Source organism: Corticium candelabrum, chromosome 18 (assembly GCF_963422355.1).
Source record: "Corticium candelabrum chromosome 18, ooCorCand1.1, whole genome shotgun sequence".
Lineage (NCBI taxonomy): Eukaryota > Metazoa > Porifera > Homoscleromorpha > Homosclerophorida > Plakinidae > Corticium > Corticium candelabrum.
This window is the reverse complement of record NC_085102.1, coordinates 6,110,790-6,137,793: the sequence shown is the minus strand read 5'-3', so window position 1 is coordinate 6,137,793 and position 27,004 is coordinate 6,110,790. Positions and strand designations below refer to the sequence as shown.

Below are 27,004 nucleotides of genomic sequence, written 5' to 3'. Positions count from 1 at the left end.
GTGGGGTGCATGCATGCACACAGTGCACGAAGCTAATCTAGAAGAAGACGAGATCACGTGGAATGGGATACCGTTCGTACTGCGTCTCAGATATGTAATGGAGTGGGCAAAGAACTTGTCAGAAGCTCGGTAATGCACGCTTGTGTGTGTGTGTGTGTGTGTGTGTGTGTGTGTGTGTGTGTGTGTGTGTGTGTGTGTGTGTGTGTGTGTGTGTGTGTACAATACTTCATAGTTTGAGTGTTTTAACTTAAAAAATGTAGAGAAATCTGGATGCAGACAAACAACACTGTTGGGTTCAACCACATGATCGGAAGTGGAAATGATGCCGCAGCTTATGCAAACAACAAGAGAAGTCAATACGCTGCGCTAGCAATGGAAACAATGTATCAATACACAGCATTTTTCCACGACAATGATGCTCGGTAAGGCAACTAAGTGGGCACACACACACACACACACACACACACACACACACACACACACACACACACACACACACACACACACACACACACACACACACACACACACACACACAGAGTATGCTATGCAACATTAAAATGTTCATAACTCATGTGCATGTTTGCAGAGAAGCTGATGCTGTGTACAGCAGCAAGCCTTCTGAAAGTGTTGTTCACATTGGTTTTCCGATCAATGAGGCGGTGTGGCGCACAAATCACGGTTACGATCCGGTCATTAGACAGCACTATGAGTGGAGCCAGGCACCGTCATCATGGTCAATGCAAAGATATATGTTTATGCATGAAGCATTCACGTCGTACGAAAGGAATAGGATCAAAATCGGTGAGACACTTAACAGAACATACGGGTACTTACAGATATCTCACTGTGAGACATGGTTGTCAGATGACTCTCATAAATATCTACTTGAGGTTATGCTTTATAATAAAGATTCAGGGTAATTGTGTGTGTGTGTGTGTGTGTGTGTGTGTGTGTGTGTGTGTGTGTGTGTGTGTGTGTGTGTTGTGTGTGTGTGTGTGTGTGTGTTTGTGTGTGTGTGTGTGTGTGTGTGTGTGTGTGTGTGTGTGTAGGGTTAGCAAACCTTTGTTGAGACGACCTGTGGGTGGGACTTTCCTTTGTACATGACATGGGGCACTGGGGTAGGTGCCCCCTCAACTTTTACAGCTGTTAAGTACCTGCTAATGTATAAGGATGACAGACCTAGAAACTGCACGATAACACTGACATGACATAGGTACAGTATTACTGCACTATTAGCACTATATATATATATATATATATATATATATATATATATATATATATATATATATATATGATTAATTAATAAAACATTTCGACTTGTCGTACGGAGCCACGCCTTTTAGGCAAATGTGTGCCCCTTCAAACAAGTCTAGTTTACCATGCCTATGCATGATACTATGGATAGATACTTCAGACACTAGATTCCGGAAAACTTCCGGGTTATAAGTGTTGTTTTCTTTGTAACGTCTGATTACCTGAGACTATTTCATATTTGGTGAACAGTGTCACTGTATATGTTTGTTGTCATTGCTGTAGATGTCGCTGAAGCCATCAATATTACAGCTATTGTTGGCGACAAAGGGAGCCACGCCTATGAGTGCATGGATGTGAGTTGAAGTTCAACCTAATTTCTACTAATTGTATTACGTCCATTAAGCAGTTCTTCTTATGTGTTGCAGAATACGGATGGTACAAATGTTCTGAGCGTCACATATGACCCCAATGTAGAGACAATGGTATCGATCTAGACAAGTGTGATGAATGACTAAGGATTCTACTTTGTATTGTGTGTCTGTAGTATTGTGCATGGGAAAGCAAGAGTGGCAGCGACTGGCGACCTGCCTGGTAAGCACAAAGTATTCTAAATTATTGCTACGCATTTTAATTAATTTTAATAATTAATTAATCAAGATTATTGAAACAAGTGACGTTCTGTAAGATTACATGCCACTTCATATCATAAAAACAGTTAGCATTCTTTATGAGGTGGGCAAGGAGACGTTCTTGAGCTTCACTACAGTACATGAACGTTGTAAAGATGCTAAAAGACCTTGACTGTGACCCAGATATTTTAATCAGGAGCCACACAAAAGAGGCAAAGGTTTGATATGTATGTTGTGCAAAAAGAGCGGATTTGGACAATCCATGGATTGCCCAACACAAGCTATGCATTCCTAACCCTAACCCATAACCCTGAATTAACTCTAAACTTTAACTCTAACCCTAACCCATAACCCTAACTCAAACTCTAACCCTAACCCTAACCCTAACCCTGAATTAACTCTAAACTTTAACTCTAACCCTAACCCTAACACTGCCTTAACCCTAACCCTAACCCTAACACTGCCTTAACCCTAACCCTAACCCTGACTCTACCCTAATCCTTACTACCCTAACCCGTAACCCTAACTCTAAATCTAACCCATAACCCTAACTCTGCCCTAACCCTAACTCTGCCCTAACCCTAACCCTAACTCTGCCCTAACCCATAACCCTAACTCTGCCCTAACCCTAACCCTAACTCTAACCCTAACACTATCTCTAACCCTAAAGGAGAACTCTCACCAAATACTAAAACTTGTTGAAAGAAAGATATAAGGCCTAGTATCTTTCTGCAGGAAACGTACAGTCCTGACAGCCACAGAAGCAAAGAATCGGCAACGAGTTGTTCAGACGATTCCCCGTATGTACACAAAGTCTTACTCTCTCGAAGCAAATACTTTAGGTTTAACCATACCAAGTGCTCCTAACGCACCCGAAATTTAGCGAGACATGATCTATGAGCTAATCCAAGAAGGGTCTCCTTCTGAGGTTGTATTGCCACAGTCGATACTTGCGTGATAACTTTGGGGTCCCAGTTTGCTTTAGTTAATAAATCACAACTTGACACCATGTGTCTCACAATCCTTACCTTCAAATGTGCACAGATATCAGTCTTCTCTGCTAACCAACAATCAGAGGTACGCATACGCCACATACGGGTACTAAACACGCCTACGCAGGTAATTTCAAGCATTATTTCTTCGTTACGGTAAACTTCTGCAGTAAACGGTTGCAAAAGGTTGTGTCATGAAGTGACAGCTTTCATCTGAGAGATAGTTAATTTTGTTGAGAGCTCTCTTTTAACCCTAACCCTAACCGTGACCCTAACTCTAACCCTAACTCTAACCCTAACCCTAATACTAACACTAACCCTAACTCTGCCCTAACCCTAACCGTGACCCTAACCCTAACCCGTAACCCTGAACTTTAACCCTAACGGAAAAACAACACATCCAGGGTTTGTCCATATTCACGCTTTGCGCATGACATGTATACAGACAGCATAGGGACCATTTTGTTGTACTCTGTACACACGGGGCGGGCGTTTGTGTTGTATCCGCCCAAATACCGGAATTGTAAGCATGATGCCCGGAAGTATGTGTGTAGACGCGGGAATTTGTGTTAATTAACTTGACTAATGTGCTCAGGCAAAGAACAGGGTAATCAGCTAGTGTTTGATATGTGTATATCTACAGACCACATAGGGAGCATTGTGTTGTATCTGAAGGCAATCAGTATCCTCTGTGCTGTCTGCATGGGTAAGGCAATGATTGTGTTTGTTTAGCTGTTCGACTTACGTCAAGCTCGACATGACAAAGTTCTTCAAATAATATTTCTCCGCTCCATGAGGTGCCTGACGCAATTACGTATTGTGACCAAGTATATCATGTTTACATGTCTGTCAGTTGCATGATTTAATTACTATGTCTGTTTGTGAGTTTTTATCCCAAATCAATCATGTTAATTTGATCGTTCTCGCATACAAATATTTCGAAGTCTAACCCAAGAATTAGTATCCAATCTATCTATCAATCTTACATTATGCGTTTGTTCATTTTATCCAAATGTTTACTGAATAGGTAGTTGGGGCATTGACGTCACCACCAATGTCAACCTCGAAGTCCTTGCCCAATGATCCTCCACCCAATCTGATGCCAGACTGTGAGCGATGGCAAGGCAAATTCATAAATGCCATTGAAATGGTGCTATTGCGCGTACACATCTCCAGTGTTGAGTGTGTACACCCATGCTGCCATGAACCCATCGCATCACATGCGGTAAGTTGACTTGTAATGATTTGGGAACAGTTTGAATAGAGCGAGCGAATCGGCTTTCCTTCCAGACACGATGACGTCGTGTATATTAAAGTTTCGTTGACGGTTGATGCGTTGGTGAGGAGTATGTGGTCACCAAACATCAACCAGAAAGCATCACTGATCATGTCTCGGTTGCCATAGGGTGACAAAATGTCTCCCGTGGATGACAGTTGAGTTAGCCACCAAGACTGCAGGCCAGTCCAGTGAGTAGCATCACTATTAGACACTCGTCCAACGAGGGTCCATCCACCACCAAGTGTAAACATATCACAATAGACCTGCAATGTAATAGAATTTATTAGAATACAATACGTTGACATAGCAATGAGAAATAGGTACCGGAATGGGCTCGGGCCCAGTATCCGGGTACACCCAATACACTCCATTTCCCTTACTGTGTCCTTGCTCCAATATATCAAGACATGACAATCCTAAGCAAGACAGCATCATAATTGTTATTATTACTTACAATATTATTATCATCATTGTTACGCAAACCTTCTGAGAAGATGGCTCTAAATCCTTTCTGTGAGCTAACTTGGTCGGAGTGGAAATGTATCCAGACATGTGTGGTGGATACGTTGAGAGCACGAGGCTGACTTCCATGCTCCAAGTGACACAGTGTTTTCGAGTCTTGTGTCACACCATCACGAACTTCACAATAATCATTGTGACCGAGTCGGTAATCAACAAACGAGAGTCGCATGCCTCCTTTAGGTGCAATAACAAGCCAATAACAATCGGTATCACGAGGATAGCGTTGAGGATAGTTGGGAGTCTTAATAACACCGTGAGGCTCTTGAAACGTTCCTCCACACGACGTTGGCTCAAAATGGGCGGAAAATCCGTGATGTTTGACATAAGAATCGGTTGAAAACGTGACAAACATGTCGCATGAAGATGTGGTGAGAGGAAGAGGATTGATGTGACCTGACAGCCGAGCAATCATTGGAGAATCCTTACTCTCCCCATCACGTACCTCCACCACATCTCTGGACGGTTGAGTACTGAAGCGATCCAACGAAAGCGTGACGTGGACTTTCTCGTTGCAATGCAGACGCCACACGCAGTACATATCATTGCCGTATGGGCGAGGAAAAAGAGGCGACACAAACTTGCCCGTGGGCGAAGGGAAGTACTGGCCACAACCACTCTCACCTGCAACAAATCGCCACACAATTAATGACCGCCACTTCAACGATAAGATAAATACATATAATTGTGTGTGTGTGCGTGCGTGCGTGTGTGTGTGTGCGTGCGTGTGTGTGCGTGCGTGCGCCTGTGTGTGAGCGTGCGTGTGTGAGCGTGCGTGTGTGAGCGTGCGTGTGTGTGTGTACATAAATATGACTGAGTTTACGTATGCATGTGACTGGTTCTCCGGACCACTTCCCGTCCGCCTGGCAAATACGTACGGCCGAACCAGACAGCTGATACCCAAAGTTGCAGCGAAACTTTATGACCGTTCCAAACATGTTGTTCGTCGTCGAACACCAACCATTGCTAGGACAAAAGATACGAGGACAAACAACAGCTACACACACACATACACAACACAATTAAACCCCAATATCACACCAATATTCAAGACAACAATGCGAACCATTGCAAGAGAATTTTCCTGCTGTCCATTGCCCGTTTGACTGACAGTAACGCACAGCTTTCCCAGAAGCATGATAACCAGGGTAACAAGTGAAGACAACATGACGGCCATAAGTGAAGTCTCGACCAACCACATGACCGTTCTTAACCTCCCCGGGTTGGCCACACGATATGACTAGCAACAGGCCAGTTAAGCGACTTAAATGCGATTACAAGTAGTCACACTTACAGTTGCATGATGTTTGAGTGCCAGACCATTCAAATGTTGCTAGACAAGTGCGGGAAAGGGAACCGCTCATCGTCAGACCGCGACGACACAAGAAACGGACGGTCGTTCCAACTGTGGTGCGACCGCGTGGATACATGTAGCCAAACGGCGGTGTTCGGAGAGGCGGACATGCTGCATAATTAACGAGAAATCAATAAGGTTGAACACACAACATTAAAATTTTTATTCGATAAAATTAAAAAATTAGTAATTTATATATATATTATTAATTTTATATATTGTAATTTATTTATATAAATTATAAAGGTATAAGTTTAAATTAAAAATTTAATCTAATTCTTAAAACACGCCCAGGGGGCAAAATTGGTGGGCGCGTTCCTGTCCAACAACTAACTTTATTTTGTTGCCTTACCTGTCCGACGACGAGGAATCATTTCTATTCGTTGATCGTGTTTCAAGTTGTGTCCAACAAAGGTGGTAATCGTCCATTGTCGTATAACAATTCTAGGACAAGTCTCCTCTGATTGTTGGTCAGTATAGTCAATCTTTGTGTAGCTCCCTCCCAAGTTGAAGCATGACTCATCGATGTCTTTCTCCACAAGCGGCCACCCAACATTTCGAGTGGATAGTGACTCATCGCAGTACATCTTCTTGTCTTGTGGAAACGTGACAACAGGTGAGGGTTCAATCAGATCAATCTGTTGAACAGCACGCTCATGATTACCACACTCATCTCGACCAATCCATTCTCTTAGAATCTTGTTCCCAACAAGCGTATCAACATAAGTCGTTGTAGACTTGCTACAGTTGTCTTTGATTGTTGGCCATCCAACTACGTTGGATCGTTTAGTGTCTGCGCAATTGCTAGAAACGTTCTTTGGCATATCCATTATGGGTGGTTCGTCATCGATAACACGAACTCGTTGCATGTATGTGCCCACACCGCGGCATGAGTCTTTGACAGACACGCGACGGACAACCTCGTGGAGACAACTAGACCGACCGTCACTGCGTATAACGCGAGTAGAGTAGGTCGGAGGGTTCACAACGAGGGCACCGCATCTCAACTTGGTCAGTGCAGTGACTGGACCAGGAGGCGGAAATTGTCTACCACATTTTGCTGTGATGGTTGGCTTGGGAGAAACATCAAAGTCATATTGCAAGTCAATAGTTTGAATGCGAGAAGCAATAGATGCACCACATATGTCCACCACACTCCAACGTCTAAGCACAGAACACTGTTGTATTACATCGACGTATGAAATGTTGAGAGCAGAACAATTGTGTGAAACAGTTGGATAACCTGTCACAATAGGGTTGTACATGTCATCGCAAGATGCAGTCGTGTCTGATGGAAAGGTAACAGATGGTGATCCTCTCTTCACTGACAGGACATTTTGAGCGTGAGTCAAGACGTTTCCGCACTCATCAGCGACTTTCCATTGTCTGGACACAAGAGTGTGACAAGAGTCATCACTCACAGGTATGTCCTCATATGTGACGCTCACAGAAATCTCGGGTCCAGACTCACACAGACGCCTAGTCTTCACCATTGGTTTTCCTGTCATCTCGGGATCATGTGAAAAATTACAGTAGTGCTCGATGTCAAAGGGAAAAGTGACCTGCGGAGGATCCGTTTCTATTTCAATCTTTACGGTTTTAGAGGGCGACACGTTGCCACAAGCATCGGTCGCTGTCCAACTTCTGGTGACAGCACATCCTCCATATGCGTCATCATATAATAACTCAACCGATTCCTTATCATTTGCACAGTCATCTGTGACGATGGGTTCTCCGGTCACTGCGTCTGTATCCAACTTGTCGCAAGTGGTCGTGACTGTCTTGTCGAGCGTCAGTTCAGGTGGAGTATTATCCACAATCTCTATATTTTGAGTGACATTGACTGTGTTTCCACACGAATCAACTCCAGTCCACACTCGTTGCACCTTCTTTACACATCGTTCTTCATCTACAATATCTCTGTAAGTCAAATCTACAGGTTTGCATGCATCAACCGACCTGTTCACCTCTGCCTCTCCTACAACGTCGGTTGAGAGGCGGATGTTGCAACTGTCGACTTCCAAATCTTCAGGAACGACCAACTGTGGAGGGTCAGTTTTCAGATCTTCATCAATTAGACCGTCATTGTCGTCGTCTTTGTGATTACGTTTTTCCTCATCAACTAGACCGTCACAATCATTGTCCAAACCGTCAGCTGCTATCATATGAGTCACAACACATGGCCGATTGCCAACTACAATATGCTGTGTTAGTTCATTAACATGGCCAAGGAATGTACGCAGAACCCATCGTCGTAGCACAACCCTCGGACAATCATCACCCAACACCTCATCAGAATAAGAAACCAGCGTTTCTTTTCCACCAAGTTTGAAACAAGCGGAAGGTACGTCTTTTATCACTGTTGGCCAGCCAGTGTTGTTTGGACCGATGCTTGCTCCACACCCAACTGTAATGTTGGAAGCAACAAAATGGGGAGCAGCTTCAACAAGTCTGATTCTCTGCGTGTGCTTCAACTTACTGCTACACTCATCAGACGCAAGCCAAGAGCGCACAATGACGGAACCTTGAAGGCGATCACTGTGTGAAATAGTGACGTCACTACAAGAGCTCCTGATTGCTGCCTCTCCGGTAACATTCACTTGTGATGATTGTTGGCAAGTGGCAGTGGTGTCAGAGGGAAAGTGCACTGTAGGACGTTGATGCTTCACTAGGATTGTCTGCGTTTTGTTCACATTGTGTCCGCAAGCGTCGCTTACAAGCCATTGTCTCCCAATAGTCACATCACAATTGGCCATCACTTTTACAACATCATTGTACTTAACAGACGTCTCTGAAAGTGTACTCAACGCGCAATTATCCTTTTTTGTGACAACAGGACGACCGATTTGTGACGGATGCGTCCGCTGCGTGCAGATTACCGTCACATCGTCGGGCATCACCACGTCCGGCGGCTCCATTTTTAGCTCTATAACCTGAAAGGCATCCACAACGGAATTACCACACGTGTCGTCCGCTCTCCACCTTCTAAACACAATGCACCCTACTGCCTCATCTCTATAGCTCACGTTTATAGACTTTCTGTCGTTACAATCGTCGCTTGCTACTGCTCCGTGTGTCTTGTCTAGATCTGGAAGCTCAGAGCAAGTAGTTTGTATTTTACTTTCAAGATGCAATTTTGGTGGAGTCCGATCGTCAATTGTGATTATTTGTGTGCCGTTTGCGATATTCTCGCAAGCATCTGTTGATATCCACTTGCGAGTCACAACGCGTCGACATTCAGTATTCATAGTCTCATCCGTGTGCTCCGTTTTGACAGGCTGGCACTGAGGAGACACAAACAAGATGCTACTGTGTCCAGTGTGGCTGGGATGCGTAACATTGCGGCAAGAGTGAAGCATAATGGATGGTGGGAGTGCGATAACTAGCGGTTGAGTGGTAAGATCTTCATCTATCTGACCGTCGCCGTCGTCGTCTATAAAGTTTCTCACTTCCTCATCAACAACACCATCACAGTCGTTGTCTTCTCCATCAGCAGGAGACATATCAGACTTGAAACAATCTAATAAACGAAAAAGGTAACTCAAACAGAAAAATCATGCATTAATGTTACAATCAGTGGGACGCCAGGGTCGACATTTAGGGGGCTGAACAATGATCGAGACGCGTGGCATGCACTACCGTCAACTTCATTTAGAGTAATGGCCAATGCTACTACCTTGTACCTAAGCTGTATACGTCTATAGGACACCCTTCGTAAGACTTGTCATAACCTTGTCAAGATGGTCGTAGCAACGCAAAGTCTAAGTAAATACAGGATACACTTAATTGAGTATAACTTATAGGAAACACGTTCATAAATTTTGGAAGCTTGGGCTCTCAGGCCCCTTAGCGTCGCCACTGCTAGATTGATCACAAATTGTAACGCATGATCACAATTATCAAGAACACGAAATGGTTCTTGCACGGACTCTCACCTAAAGTAATGCTCTGATCTGCTCGCACCGTGTGACCGAGAAAACTGGTTGCAGTCCACCGACGGAGTATGAAACCTGGACAACCAGACTTCTGCCTTTCATCTTTGTAGCTGACTGTAGTTCTTGAGGCTCCCAATTTAAAACAAGCCTCGTTCACGTCCAGTAATGTAGGCCACCCAATGTCATCAGGACTTGACGACTGGTGGCATTGGATGGTAACGTTTGAGCGAATACGAAAGCGAGGAGGATCTTCTGCTAGAGAAATCGTTTGAGTAACAGGCATAGAAGTATCGCCACACAAATCCACTGCCGTCCAGTTGCGCAACAAGAACTTTCCTTGCAAGACGTCGCTTTTTTCAAGTTTTGCTGATGTGCAGAAGCGCTTGAAGGACGGACGTCCGGCCAGAGTGAAATTGCTGACATCCCGGCAAGACGCAACAGCGCGTTTTGGTTGATCGAGAACGGGCGGTTGGTGCAGAATGCGAATAACCTGCAGGCCGCCGACTGTATTCCCGCAAACGTCGGATGCCAGCCAGCGCCGTCCAATCATGCGGTCACAAATATTTATAAGCTTCTCCTGATCTCGGTGGCGAACTTCAACCGCCGCGGACACGTCCCAGCTGCACATGTTGCTAGAAGTTGTACTTGGTTTACCAGTGAATGACGGTGTGGTGGGGTCTGAGCATGTGATGGTGACCGTATTAGGCACTCGTAATACAGGAGGAGGTATACGTAAGGCAATAGATTGTACGACAGGTGGAGCAACATTGCCGCAGCGGTCGCCTGAAAACCATTGTCTTTGGACTGTACACTGATGGAGAGTGTCTTTGCTCCACTGAGACACTTGAGCACAGTCGTCGTTAGACAGTGCTGCACCTGTCTTCTCCGCGTCCTCAAACTCCAAACAGGTAACACTCACATTGCCCGGTGCAGTCAACAATGGCGGCGTCTTGTCTTCAACGACTAAAAGTTGAGTCGCACTTGCCATGTTTCCGCACGAATCGACGGCAATCCACTCTCGTGTGATCGTCTTGTGGCATACGGTCCCGCTAACCGAGTCGCTGTATTTGGTGTGGACTGGCCTACAAGCTGCAGAAACATTGAGTACAACAGGATGTCCGTTGAGCGAAGTATTGCTTGCTTGACTGCAAGAGCGAAGAGAAGTAGATTGCGGCGGTCTGATTTCGACAGGCGACGTGGCAAGATCTTCATCCACTAACCCGTCACCGTCGTCGTCCATGAAGTTTCTCACTTCCTCATCTACTCGACCGTCACAGTCGTTGTCTTCTCTATCAGCGGGAATCATGTCGGAAAACTCGCATCCTACAAACAGAGGAAAACAACAAGAGTAATGAATACAATAATTATAGAATATGATATCAAGTACCAAATGCTATGATTTGCCCAGCAGTGACAACATGTCCCATAAATGTCGTTGCTTTCCATTGACGTACAATCTGTCCGGGACATCCGATAAAGTTAAACAAATCTTCATACGTTATCTTAGTCGCTGCTCCTCCCAACTCAAAGCAAGCAGGGTCGAGATCTTTTACAATAGTCGCCCAACCGGTTACATTCGGATGCGGTGATTCGTGACATTTAATTGTAACATTCTTCGGAGCGAGAAATATCGGTGGATCTTCGTGTAGATGGACTGTCTGCAGTTGAGACTTTGCGTGTCGGCCGCATTCATCGTTAGCAACCCACTTCCTCTGCAAAATCGAACCCTTCAACTTGGAGCTGTGATCGACGGTTGGAAGTGCACAAGACGACAGAAAACTGAGGCCGCCATCGGTATCCTCCAAGGTCACACCGCTGCATGTTGATGTAATGTTTGGTATGGGATGGAAAACAGGAGCTTGGTGTAGGACGCGAATATTTTGAACGTGAGTAATACGATTGTTGCAAATATCCTTGATGTGCCATCGACGGTGTATAACTCGATCGCAGTTGAGCATCTTCTTATCAGTGTCAGCATGTCTTACTGTATACGCAGCAGACACATTCCAGCCACACAACGACGAGGAAACAACACGAGGCTCGCCTGTATGGACGGGATCGGCGCTATCTAGACAAGAGATTGCTCTATTGCGAGGGAATGTAACACGAGGTCGATGGATAGTCAATTCGATGTGCTGCATCTGACTGATTGCCACATTTCCACACAAATCTCTAGCGTCCCACTTTCTGTGCACAACACAACCGTCCAAATGATCCGAATATGAAGTCAAGACAGACAAGTTTGAGTCATCTATAGCTGTTGCCATGTCCAACTGATCATAGTGAGAGCACGACACGCTAGTATCTGCAGGAACGAAGAGATTCGGTGGCGTTTCGTCAGCTACTGTGATGATTTGCGGTGAGGAGTCAACGTTGCCACAACCATCTTTCACAGTCCATCTTCTTGAAATGTTTCGAAAGCACAAATCACTATTCACTTCATCCGTGTAGCTCATTTCTATCCTCTCACATCCCTTCGAGACGTTTCTAACCTCTGCATTACCGGTCCGTGCAGGGCTGCTAGGAGTTCTGGAGGAACTGAGCCAAACAGAAGGAGGAGGAACGACTATGACGGGAAATGTCGCCAGATCCTCATCGATCAATCCGTCTCCGTCATCATCAACGTAATTGCGAGATTCCTCGTCAACTCTAGCGTCACAGTCGTTGTCTTGATTATCAGCAGGAACGGACTTAGAGCGATCACAACCCAAGGAAATGATCTGACTAGCTGATATGGTGTGCTGCAAGAAACTCGTTGCTGTCCATGTCCGAATGATAAAGCCAGGGCACACAGTATCACTCCGCTCATCCACATACTCAACGACTGTGGCTACTCCTCCAAGACGCAAACAAGCAGGACTTACATCCTGGGTTAGTACTGCCCATCCGGTTGCGTTGGGATGTGAAGACTCGTGGCATAGAATAGTGACGTTGGACGAAACTGTGAGACGCGGTGCTGGTTCATCGATAACAATCAGTTGTATGAGAGACGCAGACGAAAGGCCACAAGCGTCTACACCTCTCCACGTGCGCGTCAACACAGAGTCACTCAGACTGTCATTATACAAGAGCTTGACAGATTTACATGACTGGACGAGCGTCGGGCTGCCTGTCAAGCTAAGATTTCCCGTGTTGGAACAACTAGAGGACACAGCTAAGGGAGTTTCGATGAGTGGCGCTTGGTGAAGAATTGTGATGTGTTGCACATGGTTTACAACATTTCCACAAACGTCTGCAACACGCCAAGCGCGATCAATGCGTGTATGGCAATCCTCTAAATCAGTTTGTGTGTCTTCATGATACACTCCAACCACACCGGTTGTGTCAAAGCCACATAAATAGGGTTCACCGATTTTTGGCTGCCCCGTCACATTCGGCTCGGAACCATTCAAACAGGCAATTGTCAAGTCAGGGGGAAAGGCCACCGGAGGCAGATAGACATGTAGATTGAGCTTTTGAACAACAGACTTTGCTGTATTGTTGCATTCATCGCGCGCATTCCACCTTCTGGATACAACACAGCCTTGCAAGGTGTCCTCATGCCAAATAGTAACCTTACCACCGCAGTCATCACTCGACTTTCCAGTGCCAACAATTGCCTTGTCCGTGTATTCAAAACAAGTCACGGTTCTGTCTGGAGGAGCTGATAAAGAGGGCGGCGTATGATCTTCGATAACTAACGTCTGTATCTTGCTGTCAACGTTTCCGCAAGAGTCTGAAACATTCCATTGCCGCTCTATTGTTATACCACACAAACTGGTTACTCTCTTGTCTTTACGGCGAGTTTTCCAAGGTTTGCATGCTTTCTCAATAAACACCACTTTCGTACGACCTGTCTGTTTAGGCTTAATGGAGTCTAAACAAGAAGAAAGAAGTTTGGAAGGAGGAGGATCGGTCTCGATTGGACAGCACGCAAGGTCTTCATCTACCAAACCGTCTCCATCGTCATCAGCAAAGTTACGCACTTCTTCATCTATTTTCGCGTCACAGTCATTGTCTTTTCCGTCGCCGGGAACAGTGTCAGATACATTACAATCTGTAACACAACACAAATAAACATCAACAAAGCACACCACCGAGAATGACGAGAGAGAGCACCCAACCTAAAGTAATGATTTGGTTTGCTAAAATCTTGTGTCCAAGAAAGCTCGTTGCTCTCCACTGGCGCATGATGAAGCCAGGACAATCCTGCCCGTTCAAGTCTACATAACTGACGGTTGTTGGAGATTGGGCAAGACGGAAACAAGACGGAGTGAGATCACGCCCCAATTTGGCCCATCCCATCTTGTCAGGATGTGCTGATTCATGACAAGCTATTGTTTTATTGGAAGGCAAGATGAGTGTCGGCCCCTTCTCTTCTATAGAGATCAACTGGCTTTGAGTCAAAGAAGAGAGACCACAAGTGTCTCTTCCTACCCACTGACGAGTCAATGTTCCTCCATTTAGCGTGTCATTATAAGCAATATTAACCGGTTTGCAAGACTGAACTACAGTTGCTTGACCTAGTACATCAAAATCACTGACATTCTGACAAGTAGAAACACTGTCCAATGGCGCCTTGATGATGGGAGGCTGATGAGTTACTCTTATGGCCTGAAGATGTGATACTTCATTGTTACAAATATCTCTCACATGCCAAGAACGGGAGATGAGTTTGTTGCAGTCGCTTAACTCTGTCTCAGTGTCTGTATGATAGACGTTGGTAATAGCACTGACATTCCATCCACAAAAACCCGGTTTATCAACAACAGGTTCACCGGTGACTTGAGGCGTTGTTGGACTCCAACACGTGACCGACACGTCTGCAGGAAAACGCACGTCAGGAGGACCAACAAGCAGCGCCAGTTCCTGAACCGCTCCTGTCACGGTGTTGCCACAATGATCACGAGCTTTCCATGTTCGTAGCACAACACACTTACGTAACTCATCCTCAAACCAAGTAGAAACAGGACCTCGACAGTCATCACTTGCCAGAGGCTCACCTGTCTTTGACTTGTTTCTGTACTCACTGCAGGTCACTGTTCTATTATTCACAACTGTTAGAAACGGAGCGGTACTATCGTTCATGATAATGGACTGTGTTGTGATGTCTATGTTTCCACACGAGTCTTTAACGACCCATTCTCTCTCTATCTCATGTCTGCAATGATTTCTTATGATTGTCTTATCAGTAAACGTGGAATTGGCTGGTTTGCATTGTTCCGTAACAGTTGAAAAGTCTGGACGGCCCGTCATTCTTGGATGTGTCTTGTTGTGACATGAAGTAAGAGATACAGAAAGAATTGGCTGCCATTTTACTGGAATAGTTACTAAGTCTTCATCTATCAGCCCATCTCCATCATCGTCAACGAAATTGCGTACTTCTTCATCCACCTTACCATCACAGTCATTATCTTTGCCGTCCTCAGGAATCATCTCAGACTTGTCACAACCTAATGCACAACACAATACTCACAAACAAACTAGTGTTACGGTTAGGTTTACGGGTTAGGGTTAGGATGGTAGGTTAGGGTTTAGTTGGGTAAAAACGGACAATCAAGTGAACGAACGGATCAATAAAAGGAACAAAATGGGAAATAGAAGCATCAAAGCTCACAAAAACCACAGAAATAAAGACTCACCTAGACTTATCAGCTGATCAACACGACTTGTTTGTCCAAGAAAGTCGATTGCTGTCCAATGACGAAAGATGAAGGCAGGACAGTCGCCCTCCTTTTCATCACTATAGTCAAGCAGTGTTGGTGATATACCCAGCTGAGCGCATGTCTCATCAATGTCCTTCTGCAGAGCTGCCCATCCTGTCCTGTTAGGATGCGAAGACTGATGACACGCAATTGTAACATTGGAAGGCACTCGTAGTACCGGCGGTTCTTGCTGTAAACTGATTCTTTGCGGATGCGGAACAGAGACACGAGAGCAAGCATCCTGCACCATCCATGATCTCAACAAAACGGTCTTGTTCAAACTATCCAAATTCGACACAACTGTACGGTGACAAGATGAGGTGACCTTTGGTACTCCAGTCACAGAAAAGTTGCTTGCAAGGTGACAAGTCACAGCAATATCAGGAGGTGATTCAATCGAGGGTTCACTGTACAATATGGTAATAATCTGAGTGTCGGCAGCAGTACTACCACATCGTGCTATAGCTGACCAGCGTCGGCTGATAACCACCTCACAATTCTCTCCCTCTTTTGAAATATCGTTGTGCTCAACGGTTACTTCTGCTGTAGAATTCCAACTGCAGAGATGGTTTGGTTTCACGAGAGGTACTCCTGTTGTTGACGGGTCCAAACTGTCTCCACAACTGACATTAACGTTTCCAGGAACTTGCAAGTCGGGTGCTTCCACTTTTAATTCTATGTTCTGCAATTTGGTAGTTGCTGTGTTTCCACATTCATCCCAAGCATGCCACCTTCTCATCACACTGCATCCTCTCAGTTCATCACTATACGAAGTAATGACACTTGAACAGTCATCCAAAATAGCAGGAGATCCGAATGGAATCTCGTTTTTGTAGTCGCTGCATGAAGCTACGATTTTCTGAGGAGTAGAAATCACAGGAGGAGTTCTGTCCTCGATCTCTATCATCTGCAGTTTGCTATCAGCATTGCCACACGAGTCGTTGGCCACCCACTGTCTAGTAAGCACTGTTTTACACCTCGATAATGAGCGATTTGCAATGATGGAGTAAAACGGGCCTATCACAGGCAAGCAGAAATCGGAAATGAACGACACAACAGCATGACCAGTGAAAGCAGGATCGGTGCTGGCATGGCAACTCAGTGACATGTCAGAGGGACCTCTGATGGTCAGCGGCCGAGGCACTGAAAAGAACAAAAAGGTAAATCTCAAACAAACAGGTTACTACCTTGTTGGTACTCACCTTGTCTGATAACTTGAATGGTTTCGATGTTGCTCAGTGCTGATACTGCAGTCCACTTCCTCTTTAGTGTACGAGGGCAAAGGATGCTTTCAACTTTATCTTCATGTGTTAGACTTGCTGGCTTGACACCCAATCTCTGACAAGACAAACTGACATCTTGGGTTATCCTTGGCCTACCCGCATGCTCAGGATTTGTCGATTCATTGCAGTAAATAATTCGATCATTGACTAAGCTCAACATTAGTCGATGATCGATGAGATCGATATGCTGCACATGTGGCTTTGCTTGATTTCCGCAATCATCTAGAGCAGACCATGTGCGATGGATCCTGCCTTCTCGCAAGCTGTCACTAAACGTGACTTTGACAGAGCTGCATGTATCGTTTGCTAAAGGTTCGCCGGTTAAAATCAAGTTATAAACATCAGAGCAAGAGACCTTGACAGGAGAGAGAGATTGCAAAGACGGGGGAATTCTATCAATACGTTCAATGGTCTGAGTATGTTGACGGAGTAGACCACAAGAGTTTGACACCGTGATGTTTCGACGAACGATTTGTCTGCAAGAGTTTCCACGTTTATCCACCACCTTGTATGAAATGAACGGTCCTGTAATGATGATGCCATGGCAGCTTCTGTTATTGACTTGAGGATGTGGTTCTGGGGTGTCTTCATCACACAAAATAGTCAAAGATTTTTGAAAGCTCAAATGGCTGTAACTGTGAGACACGCCAATATGCTGAACACTGTTAGTGACCAGATTACCGCATATGTCAGTCGCATTCCATGATCTCAATATCAAACATCCTGAGACACTGTCTGAGTAGGAAATGTGAATGTCTGAACAGTTGTTTCGTACGATTGGCCAGCCGGTCTGTTCTGGGTTGATACTATGTCTGCATGTGACGGTCGTATCAGCAGGAAATGAGACAGACGCAACAGGATTATGCACTGCAGTGATCTCCTGGACTTGAGTTTTGACTCCCTGTCCACACTGATCTCGAACAACCCATTGCCTGCTGATAACCTTCCTGCATCTGTTGCTCAACATAACTGCGTCTGTGTATTGAATTTCAGCAACAGCTCGTACATTCGAATTACAGATTGTGTAGCTGACACTGACTGGTCTACCCGCGCTGTTGGGATCGGTGGAGGCACCACATGTCAACACGACATCATCAGGAAACTCTACCAAAAAGCTTGTTAAAGATTGAGGCTTTAATCGAACAGTTTGTTGAAATGAAGGCCCAACATTTCCACAGACATCTTGCCAATCACATCGGCGTACAACAACACAGCTGTGAAAGTCATCGATCGTGTAGTTGGTATAGTAAGTACGTGAACATGTCGTGTTCAAAATGCCATTATTGCAGTCGTCACTGAGTGCAATGCCACTCAATAGATCACCTTCGACATCACTGCAGCTCATGTCCACGACGGAGATGGAATTGATGTTAGGTGCTGTACGATCAACTATCTGAATAAACTCCTCGGATGTGTCTGTATTACCACAAGCATCGGAGCCATTCCATGTACGAGTGAAGGCTTTTAGACATGGAGAATTGCGCTCCAATGGAATGTCTTCGTGAATCAGCTGAACAGAACTGCAGCCTTTCGAAACTGTGTAAGATGGTTTAACAAATGAGTTGGGATCGTTGATGACGCGACAAGTTGTTAATACAGATAATCCAATACTTGGATGTAATTTTAATGGAACAGTGGCCAGGTCTTCGTCAATACGTCCGTCGCCGTCGTCATCAACAAAGTTCCTGGCTTCTTCATCGACTCGGTGGTCACAGTCGTTGTCGACTCCATCATTTGGTTCTCCCACAGTTGCTCGACACGAGTGAGGAACTACAACAGCACAGAAATCATAGCATTATATCACAACATGATTCTGTGTGCAAACAGAAAACTTACTTATATTAATGGTCTGATTGTATGTCAGTTTGTGTCCAAGGAATGTTTCAATCCGCCACATGCGCTTTATGGTTTGCTCACACTCCTTGCCAATGACAGTATCTTTGTAGTCCATGGTAGTAGGGCTGCCACCCAATATAAAGCAAAATGGACTTAAGTCTATGTCTATCTGTGGACGGCCAGTTGAGTCTGGAGTGAGTGGTAATCCGCATTCTTGCACAAGATCTGAAGGATAGATGACGCGAGGAGCAAGTTCTACTAACGAAATGCGTTGTGTGAGTGCTGGAGCTGCGTTACCACATGAGTCTATAGCAGACCATGTTCGTATCAATGTTTTTCCAACAAGACTGTCTGAATGATTCACTACAGCATTGTTGCACTCATCTTGAGCGACAGCCGTACCAACAAGGTCCACATTGTAAGCCAACTCACAGCTGGTTTCCATATCCGAGGGAATGTGGAGATGAGGAGGTTCTCGATCTTCATAAATGATGGTCTGCTTTTGAAATTCATCAGCCGCACAGTTGCCGGTTATCTTCAGTCTCCGAGTTACTTGTCGTCTACATTCATCTCCAGACACAGTGATAATCGACCACGTGATACGGCGTGTTGGTATGGCGACACCACCACACCGTTTACTCTCTTTTGTTGTGACTGATGGTTCTGCTACTTTCTGGTGACACTGCACAGTTATCTTAGAAGGTATATTAACTTGGTTGGTAAGTTTGAGTCGTATTATCTGTCTCTTTGTGTCAATAAGCCTTCCACACTCATCACTAACAGCCCATTTGCGACTAACTTGGCAATCACTGATAGAGTCAACAAAGGTAACATTCATTTGGAGACAACTCTGTGCTACAAGCGGTTTGCCTGTCTTGCTCATGTTTTGTACTTGTTGACAACTCACTGATACATCTGATGGAAAAATTACCGATGCGGTGGATTGAGTCTTTAATGTGATTTCTTGCTCTACGTTGGAAATGTTGCCACACACGTCACTCACCGACCAAGTACGTTTAATGGCGCTTTTACAAATGGAAATCACGCTCTGTGAGTCAGTGTAAGTTATGGTAGTCGGCAAAATGAATTTATTGCTGCAGAGTCGACGACTCACTGTCCCTGGTCTGCCAGTAATGCTCGGATTTGGTGCCTCACCACAAGACAATACTTTAGTTTTTGGAGGCTGAACACGTCGTGTTTCCAAAATAGGAAAGATTCTCTGAACAGCAGATGATATACTTCCACAGCCATCATCTGCAAACCACCGTCTCTCAATTGAGCAGCCGGATACGACATCTTGGAACCAGACTGAGACGTTAGTCTTCTGGCAGTCGTCACTCACTTGTGGACGTCCTGTAATCGACGTATCATTGAACTGACCACAAGAGATTCGAACAGGTGGAGGAGCAGACAAAACTGGTGCAGTCTCATCGTTAATGGTAACCTTTTGTGTCCCTCGAGCGACATTGCCACAAGAATCAATAACCAGCCACAGACGCAAAATCTCCTTCTGACATCGATGGTCTAAAACTGCATCGCTGTGAGTTACAGTGACCGGTTGGCATTTGATAGCCACATGTGATACTTGTACCATTCCCAACTGTGATGGTTCCAGTGATGCAGAACAACTGCTGACATTGCGGTCAGAAGGATAAACAGCCACCAAGGGCTCAACTAAAAGGTCTTCATCAATGAGACCGTCACCGTCGTTATCAACAAAATCTCGGACTTCCTCGTCCACTCGATCATCACAGTCGTTGTCAAGACCGTCTGCTGGAATCATCTTGGATACATTACAAAGTGGAGCATCTAGAAGGTAAGAAAGAGATGCAGTATAAACAATGACATACAAATTCCATCGACTTACCAATTTCGATTCGCTGAGTTTTTTCAACCAGCTGACCGAATACGGTCGACACTGTCCAAACTCTTGTGATAAGAGATGGACATCCCGAACTGTTTACAATATCTCTATATTCTATCACTGGCTTGGTTACTCCCAATGAATAACATTCTTTGCTTAGATTGCGAATCAAAGTTGGAAATCCGGTCTTTCCTGGTAAGATGGACTGTCTGCAAGGAACCATCGAATCTGCAGGAAATTCGACTGCGATCTCTCTGTCTTGTAATACAATCCTTCGTGTTTCAGGAGGACTCAGATTGTCGCAGTCGTCACTTGCTTGCCATGTTCTCACTAGTACATTCCGTTCCATGTGGTCTTTATACTGCACTGTCCCTGTGTTACATGCATCATTGACTTCTACCTGTTGCTCTTTGCGCAAGGTAAGAGCTTGTGCACAGGTAATGCTGCTATCTGGATCAGGTGAGACAACTAGAGAAGGTGCAGTTGTGTCTTGGTAGGTCACAGAGTAGAAAAATGTTCTAACGTTTCCACACGAATCTGACACATTGGCTTGACGACGAATAACTTGCTTACATTGTTCATCAATTCTGCTGACATTCGCATGATTGACAGTGAGTCCTGTCACAGTCATCCCGCTGCAGTCCAATCTGTGATTACGTTGCTCAAAAACGAGGGAGCTCCCTTGTTGTTCACACGACAAAATGGCATCTTGAAAGGGCACGACTGGAAATGGCTCATATGCGAGACGAATGACCTGCACATGTGTTACTCTGTCTTTACCACATGCTGTTTCCACCATCCATGTTCTCTTCACATAACAGCTATGCACTTCATCTTCGTATTTCACTTGGATGTCAGAGCAGTTGCCCGTCACTTTTGGTCTCCCTGTTACATCCGGATTAAATACATCAGAACAGACTGCTTTCGTGTCACCAGGAAAATCAACTGATGGTGATCTTAGGTCAGCAACCATTATCTTTTGAGTTGTGAGCACAGAGTTACCACACACATCAAAGACTTGCCAGTTTCTTAGTACTCTAGACCTGCAGATGCTTACCCGGTCCGTTTTGTCAGTGTAGTTCATAACTCCAAGTGGTACAAAGGCACCAGTATCACACAGTGGCCGTCGATGAACTCCCGGACGACCAGTGAATCGAGGAGCTAGCCGGTCGGGACAAGTTAGACTCACACTGCTTGGTGCATCAACAAACGGTCCCTCCATTTGGATAGTAATTTTTTGGACAACACTGAGAGCAGTATTGCCACAGGAGTCGGTCACTGTCCATGTGCGTAATACTGTACACCCGGATGTTGTGTCAACGTAGTCAGCTGTCAATGTGGACACTCGTTCACAGCCACCAGTCACTATGGCCTTCCCTGTTACATCCATGTCGAGGTACATAGCGCACGTGGCAGCCGTGTTTGGTGGCGCTGTCAGCCTAGGGGGGTCACCCTGTCTAACATCAATTGTCTGGGTCTTTCTTACGACATTCCCACAGGAATCAACAATATTCCATACTCTCTGAAATTTTCTTGGGCATTCATTGCTGTCGTCCATATCCGTATAGTTCAATGACACCATCTTGCATCGAGAGTCAAGTATTACGTCTGGATTGACTTTAGGAGCTCTGGAAACTCCACACCCTGTGATCGTACTAGAGGTGGGTACTTCAATCTTAGGAGGTCTGTAAGCAAGATCCTCATCTGTTCGACCATCTCCATCATCGTCAATAGCATTCTTTACTTCCTCGTCAATCCTACCGTCACAGTCATTATCAAGATTATCCCCAGGAAAGGCACCTTTTCGTATGCATGGTATTTCTATAGCAACAAATAAACGCTACAGCACATGAGTAACACAATGAAATGTACACATCAGCTCACCTTGAATTATATACTGAACTGCAGTGACTGAGTGACCTAAAATTGTTTGTGATGTCCACACTCTTTTGATAGTGCGAGGACACTCGTCTTTGTCTGATTTGTCCTCATATACCAATGACGTCTTCACTTTTGAAGGAACGTTGTTTTTGCTTTTACTATTTACATGTTCATCATCAAGTTGGAAACAAGTGTCAGGTATGTCTTTCTGTACTACTGCATATCCGATATCATCAGGATCTATTGATTCGTCACATAAAACAGTGACATTGCGAGGGACAACAAGAACTGGTGGTTCTTCTTCAATGTGTATTGTTTGTGTCTCACGCCCTCCTCTATTACCACATGAATCCTCATACACCCATTTTCTGGTTAGCACGTTGCCTTTGAGTCGATTCTTGGGCAGCGCTTGTCCACTGCTACAAGAATCAATAACAACTGGTTCGCCTACAATAGTGTAATCTAATGCTTGGGCACATGTTGCTTTTGTATCAGGAGGAACACTTTCCAGGTTGGGACGAACATTATCCACAACAGTAATGGTGTAGTTGTGCTGACCAATTTCACTACAAGTGTCCCTTAGCATTAGACGTCGATTGACTTGTCGTTTGCAGTTGTTGCCTGTAGATGTCTCAACAACTTGCACACTGACATGCACAACAAATTTACCACATGTCACCTGTACATCAGAAAAACTTGGAGCTTTAGGCAATGACTGAATACAGCTGATAGTATTGTTGGAAGGAAGATCCAAAGAAGGTAGTTCATACTGCAGTTTAATGATCTGCACATGTCTCACTACCATCTGCCCACAATAGTGATGTACAACCCAAGTTCTTTCAATGCCACAAGATGATAACTTGTCTGAGTGAGTGACCCGCACAGGTGAGCAGTTTCCAAACACCTGTGGCTCACCTGTAGCTGTTAAGTTGTAGAGATAAGCACAAGAAACATGAGCATTTGGTGGAAACTTCACTACAGGTGTCCGTCTGTCAATGACAGAAATTCTCTGAGGATATGAGGATGTATGACCACAGACATCAGTTACATTCCATATCCGAGTGAATGTTAGGCCACAATCAGACCTAACAATCTTTTGATCAGAATAAGTTACCTTTACTGAAAAATCCTTCAAGGCACCACAGGTCCTTTGTGTGGTATGTGTGGTTTTGAGATATCCTGTCACAGATGGATCACTCGACTGACCACATCTTAGGTCCTGATCTTCAGGTACTTCAACAGCTGGAGGGTCTAAATGGATTGATATATTTTGAGTTGCAGGCTTTCCATGATTGCCGCAGGAATCTTTGCTTTCCCAGGTTCTGATCACAACACAGCCAACTTGCCTGTCTGAGAAAGTTGTTTCAATCATCTCTTCTCCATCACAATCATCTGAGACTTGTGCAAAACCAACATTAGTTAAAGAATTGAGATCATCACAACTAGCATCAGTATGAGGTGGTGCTGTAATAGAGGGAACCTTCTGATCGTTGACAATAATCCACTGAGTAGCATTCTCAATGTTGCCGCATGCATCTGTTCCTAACCACATTCTGCCTATTCTCGTCTTGCAGTCTTCTTTCTCTAGTTTATCAGTAAACTTGAGTTTGACTGGCGAACATATGTCAACTACACTTATGACACTCGCTCTTCCAAAAACGTTTGGACCCTTCACTGCTGAACAGCTCGTGATTGTAACATTCTTAGGAACTCTTATTGTTGGAGGAAAGGTTGCTAAGTCTTCATCAATGGCACCATCACCATCATCATCTCTGTAATTGCGCAGCTCCTCGTCAATGCGTCCATCACAGTCATTATCTTTACCATCTCCAGGCAGTGCTTTACCTCCAGGAAAACAGAATTGCAAATCTGCAAGGCGTAGTCCTCCTGGGTAGCCATATGAATCATATGATGCATAACCATAAAGCATAACAGCAAACTGAATAATAGGAGAAACATGGCGAACCATGTGTGAGCCTGTTGCAAGTGGAACAGTAGCTACAGAAAGGCTCCCAGATGAGAAGGCATCCACACGATGCCACTGCAAACCTTCCACAAAAGGCCGACCATCAAGTCGAAGCCCATCTACCTCTTTGGAGTCCACTATGACATTCATGTAATTGGTAAAGTTGACAGGTCTATCAGAAGGAGTACTGATAGTGTACGCAGAAGCATACTGGCTTACTGGAGGAACAAGCATCATAAATGGGTCTGTCAGTTGTCCGTCAGCGCCTGTGCTCTTGCAATATTGCACTAGTAATGTGGGCTCAGACGTACTGATATAATTGTATGAGTTTGATGGCAACGAGATTTCCAGGTACTCTCCAGCATCCTTCACTGCTTTTTCCTTGTTATTGATTTTGATAACCGTATCATCATTTGAAGCAATAACACGAAAAACATCTCCAGCAAGTCGTCGACTGAATGGTGCTGTAACGTAGTCTTTACCCCATCGATTGGTTGGTGGTAGCTGCTCTACTAAGTGATCACAAAACGTTACATGAGCAGGTACGTTAGCACACTCATGGCCTGCTAGAAGTGCAATTGGCTTGTTCGATTCAATCAAAGTACCAGTGAGATCACCATTGGGCTTTGATTGAAATAAATATGTCTGGAGTCGATTAAGCCTTACTTTTATTGTTTTGCCAGCAGCTAGAGTCTTCCCATTAGGCATCTCTATTGGAGCTGTTGGAGTCACTTTTACTTTTGTTTTGCGCTCCACTCCAATGACAGCAAACAAGCTTCTGGTTCGTAATATCTGTGATGAATATGATGCCACGTAGTAAAACTTTCCATCTGAGTCAGTGGGTAAAGCCAAGTAAGCATCTGTCGAGCTAGACAGCTGATTGAGAGCATACACAGATATCTCCTCGTCTGCAGTCACCAGAATTCCTTTGTTTTCTCTCCCCTTGTCCATTATCAACCGTTGAGGTATGAAGACAGTCTCGACCATGCCAGGCTTGAGATTTCTCGTCGCCTGAAAATGATCCGCCCACACAACAGCCTTGGTAGGTTTACTGCTAGTCAGTGACAAAGTGAGATTACCATCCCGTCTGCCTCCAAATTGTCTCATGAAGCCAACAACGAACTCTCTCCCTCTGCTGTCTAGCGTCTCCAATATGGTCACCTCTAGGAGAAAAGAAAGTGATACAACACACAACCATAATGACAGACTGCAACCTAATCCAATAGGAAGCTATTAAGGCACATCTTTGCATAATGTTCCTAACCGCACAACCTACCGTCTCCTATCATTACTCCATAGAGCTCAACAGCACAAGCTGACCCCGGCGCGTTTCATGTTTTACACCATTTGGTTCCAGTTAGCGCCTGCCCTTTGTTCTCAGAGTTTGTGGTCATGCCATTGATGATGCACCATATCCTAGAGGGCAGCTCTGGCTCAACCTGTTATATCAAGGGCCTCCCACTAGCAAAGTCCGACGGATCAACAGCAAAGAAAATAAACGTAGTGACCACCTCGAATAGTAACCTCTTTCATGCTAACGTCAGCTGGACCCATCTGACACTCACCGAGGAAAGCACCTACCTCCTGTCACTGTGACTAGGTAACGCTCCACACAATGTGCATGTACAGAGGCAGCGGCATCGACAGTTTTATGCTAACAAGATGACAGAGCTTCCTTCCACTGTAGCTAACGCAATGTTAATGTCTACACCATATCTAACTAAACACAAACGCATATACACGTACAGCTCGTAAGCTATTCTATCCATCTATCCGTCAGTCGGTTTTGTGCTAAGAGATAGGACCGTGCAAAATGGGAATTTACAAGTGCAACTGTCTCCCTACTGCGTTTACAGGAATATAATTTAATTGAAAAGGAACTAACTAACCTGGCCCTTGCTGAGCAGAGCAGCAAGTAAGAAGCACACTGAACAAGAAGATATCTAGAAAGATACACTTCCTGGCGGTTCGAGCTGCTGTCTTCCGGCACCACATACGCATCCTTGCTTGGAGTCTGTATCACCTACGTAGGCAACCGCGTGTGTTATTGATGCGTACCGTTCACGACTAGAATGCTCTACTGTTGACTGACTCGCTGACGGCTTCTTCACACTTCAAAGGTTACACAGACCGCCCAGCTCTCACTGATTAATAGTCAGTGTTAAGACCATTATATCTGCGCTGTTCCTCCTTTGCAATTAAATTCCTAATGCACATCCGGTACATGATTGTTGTACTGGATGTCAGGCCTACACGCGGATCGTTTGCAGAAGCGTGACACTCTTGTGAGACCGCATAATAATATGGGAGAAGTGTTGAAGAGCCTACTCTGCTGATTTTGTGCACATGCTGTTTTTGTGGGCATCGCAGAGCTACCCTACTGTATCAGTGGTAAACTACACACCCCTGGGATGTTCCTGTTAGCACGCGCAGAATTATCGCTTGAATCGTTACCTCGGCGAACACCTTGCTTTCTTTAAATAGAAAGAGCGAATGTATGAAATGCCAAGTTTTAGTCTGTA

The 27,004-nt window shown here is 44.9% G+C and overlaps 3 protein-coding genes across 4 annotated transcripts in view; 1 reads left to right on the top strand and 2 right to left on the bottom strand.

Annotated features, from left to right (window-relative positions):
- Positions 1-2,941, bottom strand: part of LOC134193863 (uncharacterized) — an 11,886-nt gene extending 8,945 nt beyond the window's left edge. Inside the window, exon 1 of the mRNA XM_062662712.1 lies at positions 2,918-2,941. The gene's annotated coding sequence lies outside the window, so the exon portion shown is untranslated. The remainder of the gene's footprint in view (positions 1-2,917) is intronic.
- The window catches only part of LOC134193864 (uncharacterized), a 6,602-nt gene extending 2,846 nt beyond the window's left edge, over positions 1-3,756 (top strand). Inside the window, exons 7-13 of the mRNA XM_062662713.1 lie at positions 24-129; positions 261-422; positions 590-804; positions 1,543-1,613; positions 1,686-1,742; positions 1,805-1,851; positions 3,614-3,756. Of these exons, the coding sequence (XP_062518697.1) occupies positions 24-129; positions 261-422; positions 590-804; positions 1,543-1,613; positions 1,686-1,742; positions 1,805-1,851; positions 3,614-3,659 (704 nt within the window). The 3' untranslated portion in view covers positions 3,660-3,756. The remainder of the gene's footprint in view (positions 1-23; positions 130-260; positions 423-589; positions 805-1,542; positions 1,614-1,685; positions 1,743-1,804; positions 1,852-3,613) is intronic.
- Positions 3,757-3,767: 11 nt separating this feature from the next.
- LOC134193862 (uncharacterized) lies at positions 3,768-26,657 on the bottom strand. Of its 2 annotated transcripts, XM_062662711.1 has the most exons (17): positions 26,575-26,618; positions 26,372-26,505; positions 22,520-25,645; positions 20,639-22,456; positions 18,772-20,580; positions 16,855-18,705; positions 15,590-16,795; positions 14,072-15,400; positions 11,356-14,004; positions 9,969-11,291; positions 6,386-9,553; positions 5,974-6,144; positions 5,746-5,919; positions 5,503-5,676; positions 4,644-5,303; positions 4,485-4,576; positions 3,768-4,423 (listed from the first exon to the last, which is right to left on the bottom strand). In XM_062662711.1, the coding sequence occupies exons 2-17, from the start codon at positions 26,481-26,483 to the stop codon at positions 3,881-3,883; spliced, it is 20,205 nt and encodes a 6,734-aa protein (XP_062518695.1). In that variant the 5' UTR covers positions 26,484-26,505; positions 26,575-26,618; the 3' UTR covers positions 3,768-3,880. The 2 variants fall into 2 exon arrangements, with proteins under 2 accessions (XP_062518695.1, XP_062518694.1); XM_062662710.1 differs by having other exon boundaries at positions 26,372-26,657.
- Positions 26,658-27,004: the final 347 nt, after the last annotated feature.

Bases quoted from the DNA above. Each gene is read 5' to 3' on its own strand.
- LOC134193862 (XM_062662710.1), bottom strand. From the start codon at position 26,483: ATGCGTATGTGGTGCCGGAAGACAGCAGCTCGAACCGCCAGGAAGTGT. The intron at 20,581-20,638 runs GTAAGTCGATGG...CTTACCTTCTAG, and splicing joins AACTCAGCGAATCGAAATTG to ATGCTCCACTTTGTAATGTA. The intron at 5,304-5,502 runs GTAAACTCAGTC...GATTTGTTGCAG, and splicing joins AGAACCAGTCACATGCATAC to GTGAGAGTGGTTGTGGCCAG.